Source organism: Emys orbicularis, chromosome 6 (genome assembly GCF_028017835.1).
Source record: "Emys orbicularis isolate rEmyOrb1 chromosome 6, rEmyOrb1.hap1, whole genome shotgun sequence".
Lineage (NCBI taxonomy): Eukaryota > Metazoa > Chordata > Testudines > Emydidae > Emys > Emys orbicularis.
The window spans coordinates 35,916,298-35,931,293 of NC_088688.1; the positions used below are offsets into that span (position 1 = coordinate 35,916,298).

The 14,996-nt window shown below is 43.0% G+C and overlaps 1 protein-coding gene across 2 annotated transcripts in view; it reads left to right on the plus strand.

Moving 5' to 3' along the window:
• The window catches only part of GPBP1 (GC-rich promoter binding protein 1), a 61,669-nt gene extending 52,072 nt beyond the window's left edge, over nucleotides 1–9,597 (plus strand). For both annotated transcript variants that reach the window (XM_065405998.1, XM_065405997.1), the window contains exons 11-13: nucleotides 5,324–5,505; nucleotides 7,543–7,645; nucleotides 8,656–9,597. In XM_065405998.1, the coding sequence (XP_065262070.1) occupies nucleotides 5,324–5,505; nucleotides 7,543–7,645; nucleotides 8,656–8,814 (444 nt within the window). In that variant the 3' untranslated portion in view covers nucleotides 8,815–9,597. The remainder of the gene's footprint in view (nucleotides 1–5,323; nucleotides 5,506–7,542; nucleotides 7,646–8,655) is intronic.
• Nucleotides 9,598–14,996: the final 5,399 nt, after the last annotated feature.

Consider the following 14,996-nt stretch of genomic DNA (forward strand, 5'->3'; position numbering starts at 1 on the left):
AATTAAAAAAATCACAGCACTGTAAATTTATACAGTACTTCAAAAACAGAGTAATTAGATCAGGCTTTTCCACTCTTGTGACAGACAGCTTTGGTAGGTGGAGTCTTGGTTTGGTGTTTAAGCCCCAGTATAATGATCTGTCCCATAAAAAGGGTTAAATTTGGGATGCTGTTATTTCAAATAGTTCCCAACTGATATTTGGCCATATCTCAAGCATAAGCAGTTTTGTTGGTAGCTTCAACAGAGATTGAAGACTGAATAAACATGGGTTCTGAGCTACCCTCCCTTACCTATAGAAATGATTCATCCAGGGCAGGTTTGAGACACACTGGCAGAGTGGAGAGAAAGGGGAGCTTGCATTGTTGTTGCCTCGTGTGGTACCTGATCTGTGGCTGAACTCTAGGTACTACTTTGAGTGCTGATCCATATTTGTATTCCACCGTGGGTATACATAAGCTCCATGTGCCTAAAACGGAAAATTCTTGCAAACGGTATCTGTTGGGCTGTGCCTGCACCCCTGCTCTCCTTGTGTTCCACACAGAAGGCATAAGGGGCATGGGTGGGACGGACTATCTCTCTAGTTCCTTCTTACTGCCACATGACCAGAGTCTATTGTCCGGAGCTCATCCTTTGTCGTCTTTCTATAAATATTTAGTTATATTTGTTTTTTTAGTTTTCTGATAGTTTCCTAGTTACTTAGTTAGAATCCCCACCCCAGGGAACCTTCTCTGTCTCCTGGCATGTGACTTAAATTATGTCCAGAATACCAGGCTTCAAAAACTGCATCTCCTGCTCTGGCTCACTTTAGGTCAGCGACAACCACCAGCACTGCCTCTGCCTTAGAGAAGCTCCTATCTCTACTGAGTGCAGTATCAGCTGTTCTTTTCCCAGCTGAATGTGGCAGGCATGAGAACTCCAGCTTCAGAAGCACATTGTGGTGCATGCAATGAGGCCCCAGTCAGACTTGTGCAGGGGAGACCCATTGTTCTTTGGCCAGTCATCAAGGAGCATGCTGCCTACTACTGTCTGACTCCAGAGCAGAAAGGATCAGAGGAAAAGACCTTTGTGTGGGCCCTGTCATGAGAATAAAGAGCATTCTCTCAAACTTAAAAGCAGATTCTTCCCCCCGCCCCCATACACCTTCTAGGATAGAGGTGGATAAACTATGGCCCACGGGCCACTTCCTGTCCCGGGAGGCTAGCCCCCAGCCCTTCCCCTACTGTTCCCCCTCCCTCGCGGCCTCAGCTTGCTCCACTGCCGGCGCAGTGCTCTGGGCGGCAGGGCTGCAAACGCCTGGGGCAGCACAGCTGCGGAGCCGGGGCCTGACCCGGTGCTCTGTGCTGCATGGTGGCGTGGCTGCCTGTCCTGGTGCTCTGGGCGGCGCGGCTGTAGCGCCGCCAGCCACCGGTGCTCCAGGCAGTGCGGTAAGGGGGCAGGGAGTGTGGGGGGGGGTTGGATAGAGGGCAGGGGGGTTCAGAGTGGTGGTCAGGGGGCGGGGGTGTGGATAGGCGTCGGGGCAGTCAGAGGGCAGGAAACGGGTGTTGAATGGCGGCAGGGGTTCCCAGGGGGCAGTCAGGAAGGGGGGGGGGGGTTGGATGGGGCGGCGGGGGGCAGGAGGTCCAGGGGTGGTCAGGGGACAGGGAGAAGGGGTGGTTGGATGGGGCAGGGATCCCCGGGGAGGCAGTCAGGAATGAGGAGGGGTTGGATGGGGCGGTGGGGGGCAGTCAGGGGCAGGGGTCCTGGGACTGGTCAGGGAGAAGAGGTGGTTGGATGGGGCAGGGGTCCTGGGGGGGGGGGGGGGGGGAGGAGTCAGGAATGAGAGGAGGGGTTGGATGGGGGTGGTGGGGGACAGGGAAAAGGGGTGGTTGGATGGGGCAGGGGTCCTGGGCAGTCAGGAATGAGAGGAGGGGTTGGATGGAGGTGGCGGGGGGCAGTCAGGGAAAAGGGGTGGTTGGATGGGGCAGGGGTCCTGGGCAGTCAGGAATGAGAGGAGGGGTTGGATGGGGGTGGTGGGGGGCAGTCAGGGAAAAGGGGTGGTTGGATGGGGCAGGGGTCCTGGGCAGTCAGGAATGAGAGGAGGGGTTGGATGGGGTGGCGGGGGGCAGTGATCCCGGGAGCAGTCAGGGAGAAGGGGTGGTTGGATGGGGCAGTGGTTGGGGAGGGGCAATCAGGAATGAGAGGAAGTGTTGGATGGGGTGGCAGGGGGCAGTCAGGGCAGTGGTTCTGGGGGCTGTCAGGGTACAGGGCGGGTTGGATGGGGCAGGAGTCCCCAGGGGGCCATTGGGGGGCGAGAAGCAGGAGAGGTTGGATAGGGGGCAGGGCCGGGCCACGCCTGGCTGTTTGGGGAGGCACAGCCTCTGCTAACCGGCCCTCCATACAATTTTGGAAACTCGATGCAGCCCTCAGGCCAAAAAGTTTCTGCGCCCTGTTCTAGGAGGAGAGATCCATCCCCAGCCCTTTCCAAGTTGTGGACAAGTGTGCCCAAGCCACAAGAATCTACGACCTCTTCCCCCCCAAGCCTTATGGGCAGATCAGAAGGCACATAGGGGCCAGGGTCCTTCGGTACCAGCCTCTGCACCAACTGTAGCACCAATTAAAACAAAACACTGGGACTCAAAGTACTGGGAACTGCTGGTACTGTCAAATACAATCAGGTTGGAGACTTGTTTACCAGCAATACCATCAGAGCCCCATAAGGAACTACCATCAACACCTACTCTGATGGTACAGATGTGGACCGGGTAAGGGGGATGCAACTGAAAAAGTTTGGGGACCACTGCTGTACAAGGCAACAGGCAGCCTCAGTAGCATCACTTCAAGAGGTGTTCCTGCTTGATACTTGCAGGGCAGCTGTGTAGTTTCATCCACACATTCACGAGACATTATCATAGAATCATAGAATATCAGGGTTGGAAGGGACCTCAGGAGGTCATCTAGTCCAACCCCCTGCTCAAAGCAGGACCAATTCCCAACTAAATCATCCCAGCCAGGGCTTTGTCAAGCCGGGCCTTAAAAACCTCCAAGGAAGGAGACTCCACCACCTCCCTAGGTAACGCATTCCAGTGCTTCACCACCCTCCTAGTGAAATAGTGTTTCCTAATATCCAACCTAGACCTCCCCCACTGCAACTTGAGACCATTGCTCCTTGTTCTGTCATCTGCCACCATTGAGAACAGCCGAGTTCCATCCTCTTTGGAACCCCCCTTCAGGTAGTTGAAGGCTGCTATCAAATCCCCCCTCATTCTTCTCTTCTGGAGACTAAACAATCCCAGTTCCCTCAGCCTCTCCTCATAAGTCATGCGCTCCAGACCCCTAATCATTTTTGTTGCCCTCCGCTGGACTCTTTCCAATTTTTCCACATCCTTGTAGTGTGGGGCCCAAAACTGGACACAGTACTCCAGATGAGGCCTCACCAATGTTGAATAAAGGGGGAACGATCACGTCCCTCGATCTGCTGGCAATGCCCCTACTTATACAGCCCAAAATGCCGTTAGCCTTCTTGGCAACAAGAGCACACTGTTGACTCATATCCAGCTTCTCGTCCACTGTGACCCCTAGGTCCTTTTCTGCAGAACTGCTACCTAGCCATTCGGTCCCTAGTCTGTAGCTGTGCATGGGATTCTTCCGTCCTAAGTGCAGGACTCTGCACTTGTCCTTGTTGAACCTCATCAGGTTTCTTTTGGCCCAATCCTCTAATTTGTCTAGGTCCCTCTGTATCCGATCCCTACCCTCTAGTGTATCTACCACGCCTCCTAGTTTAGTGTCATCAGCAAACTTGCTGAGAGTGCAGTCCACACCATCCTCCAGATCATTAATAAAGATATTAAACAAAACCGGCCCCAGGACTGACCCTTGGGGCACTCCGCTTGAAACCGGCTGCCAACTAGACATGGAGCCATTGATCACTACCCGTTGAGCCCGACGATCTAGCCAGCTTTCTATCCACCTTACAGTCCATTCATCCAGCCCATACTTCTTTAACTTGGCAGCAAGAATACTGTGGGAGACCGTATCAAAAGCTTTGCTAAAGTCAAGGAATAACACATCCACTGCTTTCCCCTTATTTATAGAGCCAGTTATCTCATCATAGAAGGCAATTAGGTTAGTCAGGCACGACTTCCCCTTGGTGAATCCATGCTGACTGTTCCTGATCACTTTCCTCTCCTCTAAGTGTTTCATAATTGATTCCTTGAGGACCTGCTCCATGATTTTTCCGGGGACTGAGGTGAGGCTGACTGGCCTGTAGTTCCCCGGATCATCCTCCTTCCCTTTTTTAAAGATGGGCACTACATTAGCCAGTCATCCGGGACCTCCCCCGATCGCTATGAGTTTTCAAAAATAATGGCTAATGGCTCTGCAATCTCATCCGCCAACTCCTTTAGCACCCTCGGATGCGGCGCATCCGGCCCCATGGACTTGTGCACGTCCAGTTTTTCTAAATAGTCCTGAACCACTTCTTTCTCCACAGAGGGCTGGTCACCTTCTCCCCATATTGCGCTGCCCAGTGCAGCGGTCTGGGAGCTGACCTTGTTTGTGAAGACGGGCAAAAAAATCATTGAGTACATTAGCTTTTTCCACATCCTCGGTCACTAGGTTGCCTCCCTCATTCAGTAAGGGGCCCACGCTTTCCTTGACTTTCTTCTTGTTGCTAACATACCTGAAGAAACCCTTCTTGTTATGCATCATTTAGCACAGCAGTTCTACATGCAGCTATACTAGCATTCTCACACCCTCCTCCTCTGAGTACTGTTCATCAGTTACCCACAATGGAATACACATAGGGACCAGCACTTGAAGAAAAGGAAGTTACTTACCTTATTGTAATGAGTTCTTCAAGAGGTGTGGTCCCTGTCCACTACCCTGTCCCCATCCTTTCCCCTCTGTGTTGGAACATGACGAGATTCTTGGTAGAGAAGGAACTGGATATGCAGTCAATCCACACCATGTGGAGCACGAGGCGAGCTGAGTCACAGGCATCAACCAACAGACCCTGATTGCAAGAAATCTTCAGTCTCAGGTTCGTGGATTGCATACCTACCTATAGTAGAATCCAGACAGGCACCAGACATCTCAAAGAAGTGTAGTTACAATAAGGTAACTAACTTCCCTTTTCCACTGCTGCGGGCAATCCAGTACCTCTAACTTAAAATATTTAGAAGTATGAATAAAGAGATTTTGTGAATTGATGGTGAGTTTCTCCATTTAAAGCTAATTTTAAATGGTACACAATCCCAGAAAAATGGCAGTTTGTCAGAGTATTACTTCGTGGATAATGTCTCCTTTGAATGATATATAATGTATATTTAATGCACTTTTTTAACAGGATGACTCATTTAATTTGCATAACAGCAACAATTCTCATCATGAGAGGGACATAAACAGAAACTTTGAAAATGAAATTCCTCAAGAGAATGGAAATGCTTCAGTGATTTCTCAACAGATCATTCGGTCGTCAACTTTCCCTCAGACAGATGTCCTTTCAAGTTCACTTGAGGCAGAGCATAGGTATGTACTTTATATCAATGCCTGTGGTGGCTGTTGAGCATCTTTTCCAGAATTCATGTCCCTATCAATGTCATGGTCATAAGATTTTAAAAATAATAAATTTCATGATTTCATCTATTTAAATCTGAAATTTCACAGTGTTTGTAGAGATCCTGACCCAAAAACGAGTTGTGTGTGGGAGGAGGGAGGTTGCAAGGTTATTGTAGGGGGTGGGTTGCAGTACTGTTACCCTTACCTCTGTGCTGCTGCTGGCAGCGGTGCTGCCTTCAGACAGAGCTGGGCAGCTGGAGAGTTTATATCATGACTGATATAAACTTAAGTAATTTAAATATATGGATAAAACTAATGCTCTGATATTGAGTTCATAGTTAATTGGTTTAAAATATAACTTCTCATGGGTTGTACTTCTAAAAACCTAATTGTTTGACTTTTTAATGTTTGGACAGAGCCCTATGGACTAGGTTTCATTTACCTGTACTGGTTCTCTTATACGCTGTCAATTTTAAAAGACCACATTTTGGGCTTTTGGAGTTCTCGTTAGACTGATTTCCACAGAAACATTCTCAAGTAGAAGGAATCTTAGTTAGCCTTGCCTGCATCCTTTCTGGTAAGGCAAGTGACACATGTTGAACAGTGTTCATCTAAGTATTCTACAGCTTTCCAGATTAAGGTGACTTTCTGGGATTGGATTGTAGTGAAAATGTTCTATGCATACGCTATTGGTGTGGTAAACTGAGCTGACAGTCCTGATTCCTTGTACTGGTGCCCTGTGAATGGACTCTTCTAGAATTTCTTTTGATGGTGTTTGACTTGTGGGAGGACTCTTATGTGGTTCTCGAAGTAAAGTGAACAGAACATGTTTGTCACTATGTATCAAATGGGGGGTGGGGGGAGATCCTTCTCATTGTTTCCCTTCTTCAAGGAACAATTCCTGTATGCCACCTTCTCTAACACAGTGGTCCCATAAGGTATTAAGAGTTGGGGCAGGGTAAAGCCTCTGAGTGATACAAGCAGACCCAATGTGAGTTCATTAGTCCTTGTAGATCTATAACGTTTTCCAGAACTGGAAAACTACTCTTCGGTTATCCTATTATAAAGCTGTATGTTTCACCATCTGGTAATGTTACTAGCTCAAGCATGGAATCTGAATTTTGGTTTTAACAGATTAGTGCATCCACTATTTTGAGCCCATCGACAGTTGTCCCAGATATCTTAAATCTCCTTGCTAATGGCAATAGTTTAATGAACTTCAGGTCCTTATTGCTAACACATTGTCTGTCTTAAGACAGACTGTACACCAGCATTCTAACTTTCTGCCTGTGGTTCAGCTTCCATCTCTCTTGGTCTTTTGCTTCTAGTCTGTTTGTTTTTCCTTATTGACATACTTCTGGAGAGAAACTGGGAGCTAAATAAACCCTCAGTTCATTTTTAGACTGATAGAGCACGCTTGTCAGCCCTAGAAAATAGATCATATGATTTATTCTGAGTGGTCAGAAACAAGGATGCTGTCTGTTATGTAAACAATATGTCCTTGCCTCCTCACTCAGGATGGTATGAGACTTGGTGGTGGTCTGTCTTTGTTTAAAGTAAATTTTTATGGGTATCTCTTCAATGGGCCTCCTAGTTAGCAGTTTATCTCTGCATGTGTAAATCTGGTAGTGACATGCCTAACTACACAGTTGGTATGTTCAAGTGCCAGGTATTGTGGACACATTTTTGAAATCTGTTGAAAGCTTCACCTTTAGCATTTAGACATGTTTGGAAATTAATCAGAGTTACAAATATAGGCATTTACTGAAGAATCAGAATAACTCTGAAGGACAAGCTCATGTTTCAACCTGTGTGCATAGGTGAAATAAAATAAAAGCCGCAAACTCCCACTGAGTCAAAAACATAATGAAGTATGTATTTTTTGCAACTGGGTATTGTTGATTGCTTAAATAGATACGTGTCTTCAGAATTTGAGAGCAGTGTTCTAAAAGCAGAATTTTGAATGTTTGATATAAATGTCACAATATTGTCTTTTTTTTTTTTAAGGTTGTTAAAGGAGATGGGTTGGCAGGAAGACAGTGAAAATGATGAAACCTGTGCTCCACTAACAGAGGATGAGATGAGGGAATTCCAAGTCATTAGTGAACAGGTGATACTTACTAAAAACTACTAAGCATTACATTTTTTATTTGTTTACACTTTGTGTTCCAAAAAACACAATTGAGGGATTGTCAAAACTGGATTGTGACATTGACTGAACTGGCTTTACAGGGTTTAATGCACTAGTGTTGTCCCATATTGGCCCCAGGATATTGGAGAGATAAGGTGGATGAGATAATATCTTTTATGCACAAACGTTTGTTGGTGAGAGACAAGCTTTGTGTCTCTCTCTCCAACAGAAATTGGTCCAATAAAAGATATTACCTCACCCACCTTGTATCTCTTAGAGTGTTTTGGCACTTAACATCCCCCTTCCTTCTCTTCTCCCCCCCCCCCCCCCCCCCCACCGCCCCCGAATCTAATAGTTTATTTAAAATCCTTAGAGCCTTGTGCAGATACAAAATTTGTATCCGCATCTAATCCCCCAAAAATGATCAGCAGGTATCTGCAGATTTGCAGGACTCTAAAAATCCTCGCCTCCTGCCTTCAAAAGGCTAGGGGAGTGAGCCTTGAAAATTCATGCTGCATCAAATGTCTGCTTATAAAAGATAAGCTTACATCTAGGACTTGCAGTGGAACTGTTTAATTTCCTTTCATTGCTACCAGTGATGGAGCTGCACAGAGTCTGCAATTCCTTCATCTCAATCTGTCTTGGGGGAGGGAGGGGGGGGGGGGTTTCTTACCTGCATGCTCTTTTGCAGTTGCATAATTTTCTAAAATCTGTGTTTTCTTTGGCTTCTGGAAACCTTTGTCCAATGATTTCCAAGGAAGAGGGGTGAAGAAACTGTTCTGATGTTGACAGTTTTTTTCTCATTTTTAGTATATGATCCTAATTAACATGGAAAAAATCTATTTCTTTGTGGAGTCTTGTCACATTATACATATGAACTGTCCTATGAGTGGCATAGTTGTTGATGTACAAAAAAGCAATATTGTTTTAGTGCAAGTCATTACTGCTGTCAATTTTCAGCCCACTAAATGTTTGTTTTTATATTTCAGTTACGAAAAAATGGCCTTCGAAAAAATGGCATTCTAAAAAATGGCCTCATCTGTGACTTCAAATTTAGCCCCTGGAAAAACAGCACTTTCAAACCCACTATTGAGAATGAGGATACAGAGACAAGCAGCAGTGACACATCAGATGATGATGATGTGTGAAGAATTCTCTAACAGCTTTAGAAGCTTGTGTGATCTCATGCAGGTTTGGGGGTGAATTGTTCAAGCCCCCCACCCCCAAACTATAATTTATGTAGAAAAATACCCCATTAGAGGAAGAATTTTGGGACTTCTCTATGAAGAAAACAAGGAATGTTGTGTTGGGCTGTGAACATTACTATAATTACTTTGTAAATCAATGTTGTAGAATGAGGACTTTGGTTGATCCAGCGTCGACTTTCTTCATCACTGCAGCATTTCTCTGACTAGCAATGTGACAATGTAACAAATGAGATTTTCTCATTTAATAATAAAAACAAAAATTGTATAATGTTTTGCAAAGCTTCTGTCTTAAAATGTCCAGGTCTTTAACAAAAAGGGGCAACTTGACAGTGTTTTGCTTGCTGAGTCATTTCTTTCTTACAATGGAAACCCTCAAGTCTACTTTGTACGCAAAAAAAAAATATGGGCAATGTAGCATGTTGGCTAAAACGAGCAAAGTGCACTAAAACTTTGTTTTCCTGAATTGAGCTGATGTACTGTTCCACTTTTTCCAAACATAATTGCTCTTTAGCCATTAATAGTTCAATTATTGTTACAGCAAAAAGACTATTGCTACAGTTCCAGATTTATAGAACTGACTTAAAATCAAGAGCTTTATTTGGGTGCTGCAAGGTTCAGGATTCTCAGAGTGGATGTTAACAAAGATTTTTGTGGGAAAATAAACATTTTGATAAATTATTCACATGCAGAAAAATTGATTATACTGACTGGATCTACATGGAAAATAAACTGGATTTACAGAATATTGTCTCAGTGCATAGCATCACAAGTATTGTTTATAAAACCCAATTACAGTTTGTTTGACCTTTATTAGGTTGCAAGTATACTGTGACAGCCATGGTTGACTTTCAGGCTTTGAGAAAGAAAAACAAAATTTGATCACCAGTCTTTGCGTTTACTGCTATGTCAGTTTCATCTGTACAATATGCAGTTTATTTCAGTGGCCTAGTTTTAAAATCTTTTTTTATAGTCTCACTAATTCTTAAACCACTGTGGTCTTGTGGTCTTGTTATATGGTTTATTTGTTACTGGAGATAATTTGGCAGTGCCAATTCTTAAATTATTTGTACAGGTTTATTTTGTTCGTTTTCCTTTTTAGCTCTTTATATTTTTCCTTCTGAGGTTCCAACAGTGTAATTCATAAGCATAAATGCATTGTGATATGATTTCATACTTCTATAATGTAGATCTATATAGATATATGTAGACTTCCCCTTAAAATATTTCCTATTGTACTAGATCTTGCATAGTGTTATGTTTTATCCAGGATTGACTTTCGCAGTGAAAATTATTTTCCTAAAGGGCAGATTTTTTTCATATTTTAGTTTTTAGGGTTGGGAAAACTTTCTACAAGTGAACATAAACTCATTTTGGCAAAGAGTAAAAGAGGAGTTTAAACAAATACACTTTCAGTCCATGCATGAAGGCAGGTTTCTACTGCAAATTGAACAAATTTAAGCGTGTGTTCATTTGGGCAAAGAATATCTGAAAGGATGTTGTTTTCTTTAATTGCCTGGTTTTGTCCAAGATGCTGATAAGAATAGAAATATGTTTACTTTCTAAAGAGAACTGCCATGTTAATACCAGCATTTGCAATAGTTACGAAATGCACCCCCTCCATCACTCACTTTTGATAGCTTAATCTGGTTTGTATTGATTTTTCACTTCATAGCACCTTTTTTTTATGCTGTTACCTGCAAAAATTTAGGGCAATTCCCCTGTACCCTACCAAGGGCTTAAGGTGTGACCTGGTTAATTTAGGTACCCCTATCCTTTTTTTACCTAGGACTCGGGGTGTAAAGCACCAACCCTTAAGAACGGCCATACTGGGTCAGACCAAAGGTCCATCTAGCCCAGAATCCTGTCTTCCGACAGTGGCCAATGCCAGGTGCCCCAGAGGGAATGAACAGAACAGGTAATCATCAAGTGATCCATGTCCTGTCGCCCATTCCCAGCTTCTGGCAAACACAGACTAAGGACACCATCCCTGCCCATCCTGGCTAATAGCCATTGATGGACCTATCCTCCATGAATTTATCTAGTACTTTTTTGAACCCTGTTATAGTCTTGGCCTTCACAACATCCTCTGGCAAGGAGTTCCACAGGTTGACTGTGCGTTGTGTGAAAAAATACTTCCTTTTGTTTGTTTTAAACCTGCTGCCTATTAATTTCATTTGGTGGCCCCTAGTTCTTGTGTTATGAGAAGGAGTAAATAACACTTATTTATTTTCTCCACACCAGTCATGATTTTCTAGACCTCTATCATATCTCCCCATAGCAGTCTCTTTTCCAAGCTGAAAAGTCCCAGTCTTATTAATCTCTCCTCATATGGCAGCCGTTCCATACCCGTAATCATTTGTTGCCCTTTTCTGAACCTTTTCCAATTCCAAAATACCTTTTTTGAGATGGGTTGACCACATCTGCACGCAGTATTCAAGATGTGAGCGTACCATGGATTTATAAAGAGGCAATATGATATATTCTGTCTTATTATGCATCCCTTTCTTAATGATTCCCAACATTCTGTTTGCTTGTTTGACTGCTGCTGCACATTCAGTGGCTGTTTTCAGAGAGCTATCCACAATGACTCCAAGATCTTTCTTGAGTTGTAACAGCTAATTTAGACCCATCATTTTATAGTTATGGTTGGGATTGTTTTCCAATGTGCATTACTTTGCATTTATCAACATTGAATTTCATCTGCCACTTTCTTGCCCAGTCACCCAGTTTTGAGAGATCGTTTTGTAGCTCTTCGCAGTCTGCCTGAGACTTAACTATCTTGAGTAGTTTTGTACCATCTGCAAGTTTTGCCACCTCACTGTTTACCCTTTTCCCCAGATCATTTATGAATATGTTGAATAGGACTGGTCCCAGAACAGACCCTTGGGGGACCCCACTATTTGTCTTTCCATTCTGAAAACTGACCATTTATTCCTACCCTCTGTTTCCTGTCTTTTTAACCAGTTACCAATCCATGAGGGAACCTTCCCTCTTATCCCATGACAGCTTATTTTGCTTAGGGTTTACTTTATGGGTTTGCGGGATATTTTTTACACAGCTGTGCTTTAAACATTTATTTATTAGCAATATATGTAGAATATATATGCCAAGCAAATTTTTGATGCTTACCATTTTTAATATATAGATAAACTTTTCCCGATGGCCAGTCAGGATTTACTTGTTTGGGGGTTTTTTGGTGATGCCTTTGCACGTTACTGTTGTGCAGAGGGGTTAGAGTTTTAGCAGCTTGATGTTGAACTGCAGTTCAGAGAGGGTTTTTAAAGAGCTTTGTTTATATTATATAGATAAAATTAATTTAAAAAATAATTATTAAACCTATTTTATTTATGACCCCTAGGTAACAAAATTTACCCAATCATGCACTGGCACCTATGTTTCCACCTTTTTTATTACATTTTTTTAAATTTTATTTTTATGCTTAAATTGTAACTTATTTATGACTCCTTTTTTAGTTTGTGCAAATGGTCAGCATAAATTCGCTGGTCAGAGCTTATTTTATTTATTTTACCATTTGTTTGGTTTTTTTGTATTTGTTTAAGCTTTCCAGTGCCTGGGTGTTTCTATTTTACAGCCCTTGGTGTTGTAACTCTTGTTAGGGGCATTCCTGAGGTGGGGGTGCCTTATTAGCAGCAGAGCATTTTTCTCAGTTTTAGTGGTAAAATTGCTAAATTTCACCGAAGGCTAGTCAAGCTAGTTTAGTATGGAAGTGAAGTAAGTCCCAGGCCTACAATGCTATCATCAAAATTGTCTAGATATCACAAGTCACCCATCTTAACAGATGTAGGGAAGTACATAGGCACCAACGGGAAAAAAATGGTGGGTGCTGAGCACTCACTGGCAGCCCCCCTACCAGAACCACCTCCTCCCCACAGCATCTCCTGCCTGCTGGCAGGCCTGCAGATCAGTGCCTCCCCCTCCCTCCCAGTGCCTGCCGCAGATCAGTTGTTCCACGAGGTCAGGAGACGCTTGGGGGGGAAAGGGGAGAAGAGTGAGGGCGCAGCGTGCTTGGAGGTGGAACTGGGTGGGAAGGGACAGAGCGGGGGTGGGAAGAAGTAGTGCAGGAGTGGGGCCTTGGGGAAGGGGTGGAGTGGGGGTGGAGCCTGGGGGGTACCCCCTGGCAGATTAGAAACTCTGCACCTGTGGGCAAGTATACCCATTTTACCAGGAGATGTGAGGTGTGTTACGTTTTGTTGCATGCCAAGTAACTTTATCCCAAAAGCTACTAAAAAATATAGTTCAGGGAAATAAGAAACGATAGGCCAAATTTTAACGATTCTCTCTCAATGCCACTTCAACGTCATAATTTTGACTATTTTAGGTGCATGAGGGTTTGCCTTAAGGTAAACCGTGATTAAAAGCAAGCAAAATAAGCACAATGATTAACTTAAAGGAAAAGAGAATATTAAACAACACAAAACAGAACAAAAATGGTAAACAATGGTTACTTCAGTTACGATATTTTCTGTGTGTCTTTTCTGTGGAGGACTTTTAACAGAGATTACACCCTTGGAGAGTGGTCCTACCTCTGGTGGGGGCACGGGTCTCTTGGGAAGCTAAGAGGGAGAGCATGCCATTCCCCAGAAGTAGCAATGAATCCTGTCATAGTGTGTCATAGAGAACAACTAAAACAGTTTATAGATGGACAAAAGAATTTCATTAAGGGTAGGTGAGTCCTGTTTGGAATGTCATTGGTAACCTGAACAGTTTATAAATGGGCAAAGGTGAGTAATTTTAATTAAGTCCTATGAAACTATGGCAAGTATTCAAATCACTTAATAGTAGCCATTCAAGGAGTTGCCTTAAGACAGGGAAATTAATGAAAAACAAGAATTTTAAATGCAAATTAAATCCCACTATTTGTCTCTGTTTATCAATATTAGGCTTAAGTTTCCTCTCAAGGAATACATGTTCTGAACAGTGTGGTGTTTCATGGGAATCTATTAGTATCTTAAATTACAATAGCATTTCAATATCATATTAAAATTAATTCTCTGGCAGTGCTTCAGCATAGATCAGTAAAATGGAAGTTAGCGAAAGTCCTGAAGGTGTCATTTGAACTAGTAGGTTTTCTTTTTGATGCTGCTCTGACTTTTCTTTTTTGCAGTCTTACAGCTACCTTGCAGAGATGAACAGGATGATTTGTGCTGAGTGCTGTAAAGTTGAGGAGGGGAGCACAGAGTGAACTGCTTGCTCAATTCAGAATTTTATACTGCTCTCCTCTAAGTTTATGCAAGGAGGAAAACAAACCTGTCAGGCTTGATTAAGTTCAAATTAGTTGTTGTCATCCATTCACTGTTTCAATGCCTTCCTGGGTTGGCCTTAGTAACCTTTTCAGCTCATGAATAATGTATAAGCAGTAGGGGGTGTAATTTTTCCTCAACTTGATTGTTATCCTTCCTTTGTCTTTGTGGCAGGAAATTATCAGAACATCTTTGTTTTAGTCTATATTTTTCTGAGATTATACCCTAACGAAGCTAAAGGATATAATAGGAGTTGAAATTCTGTTTCAAATAATTCCATACACTCTTAAAGCTTTTTGGTTTGAAGTAGTTGTCCTCTCATTAATCTTTGAAGCGGTGATTTTGTTGTTGTTCTGAGTTGGTATGGACATTGCTTAAGCATTGCCAGATAAATTAATTCCCAGTTACTATAAATATTCTATACTCAAATGGCTTCTTGCTTTTATAGTGAGCAGTTACAGCAAGGTTATTGAACGCCGTATTGGTACATAAAACATCTTGCCATTTATGTAGCAAAGATATTAGGGAGCTATTAAATTTCGGGAGCTTTGCATTTAGGTAACATTTGCAAATACGCATCTCAAAAGAAGCTTGTCATTTCCAGGCATCTAAGGAATAAACTTTACACCATTGAGAAGACATCTGAGTTAGAGGTAACAACATATTCTGTAAGGTATTTTCAAACCAATGGTTTTTCTTGGTTTCAAAAATAAAGATTTTGAGTGTTTATTGAAGAAATTACTCCTAATACTTTTGAAGGGGTTAACTGAGGTTTTTTTTTTTTTTTTTTTCCCCAAAGAGGAAAGGGAATAGGTAAAGGACTGCCTGACCCCGTCCCCCTTTTTTTTAAAACATTTTAGT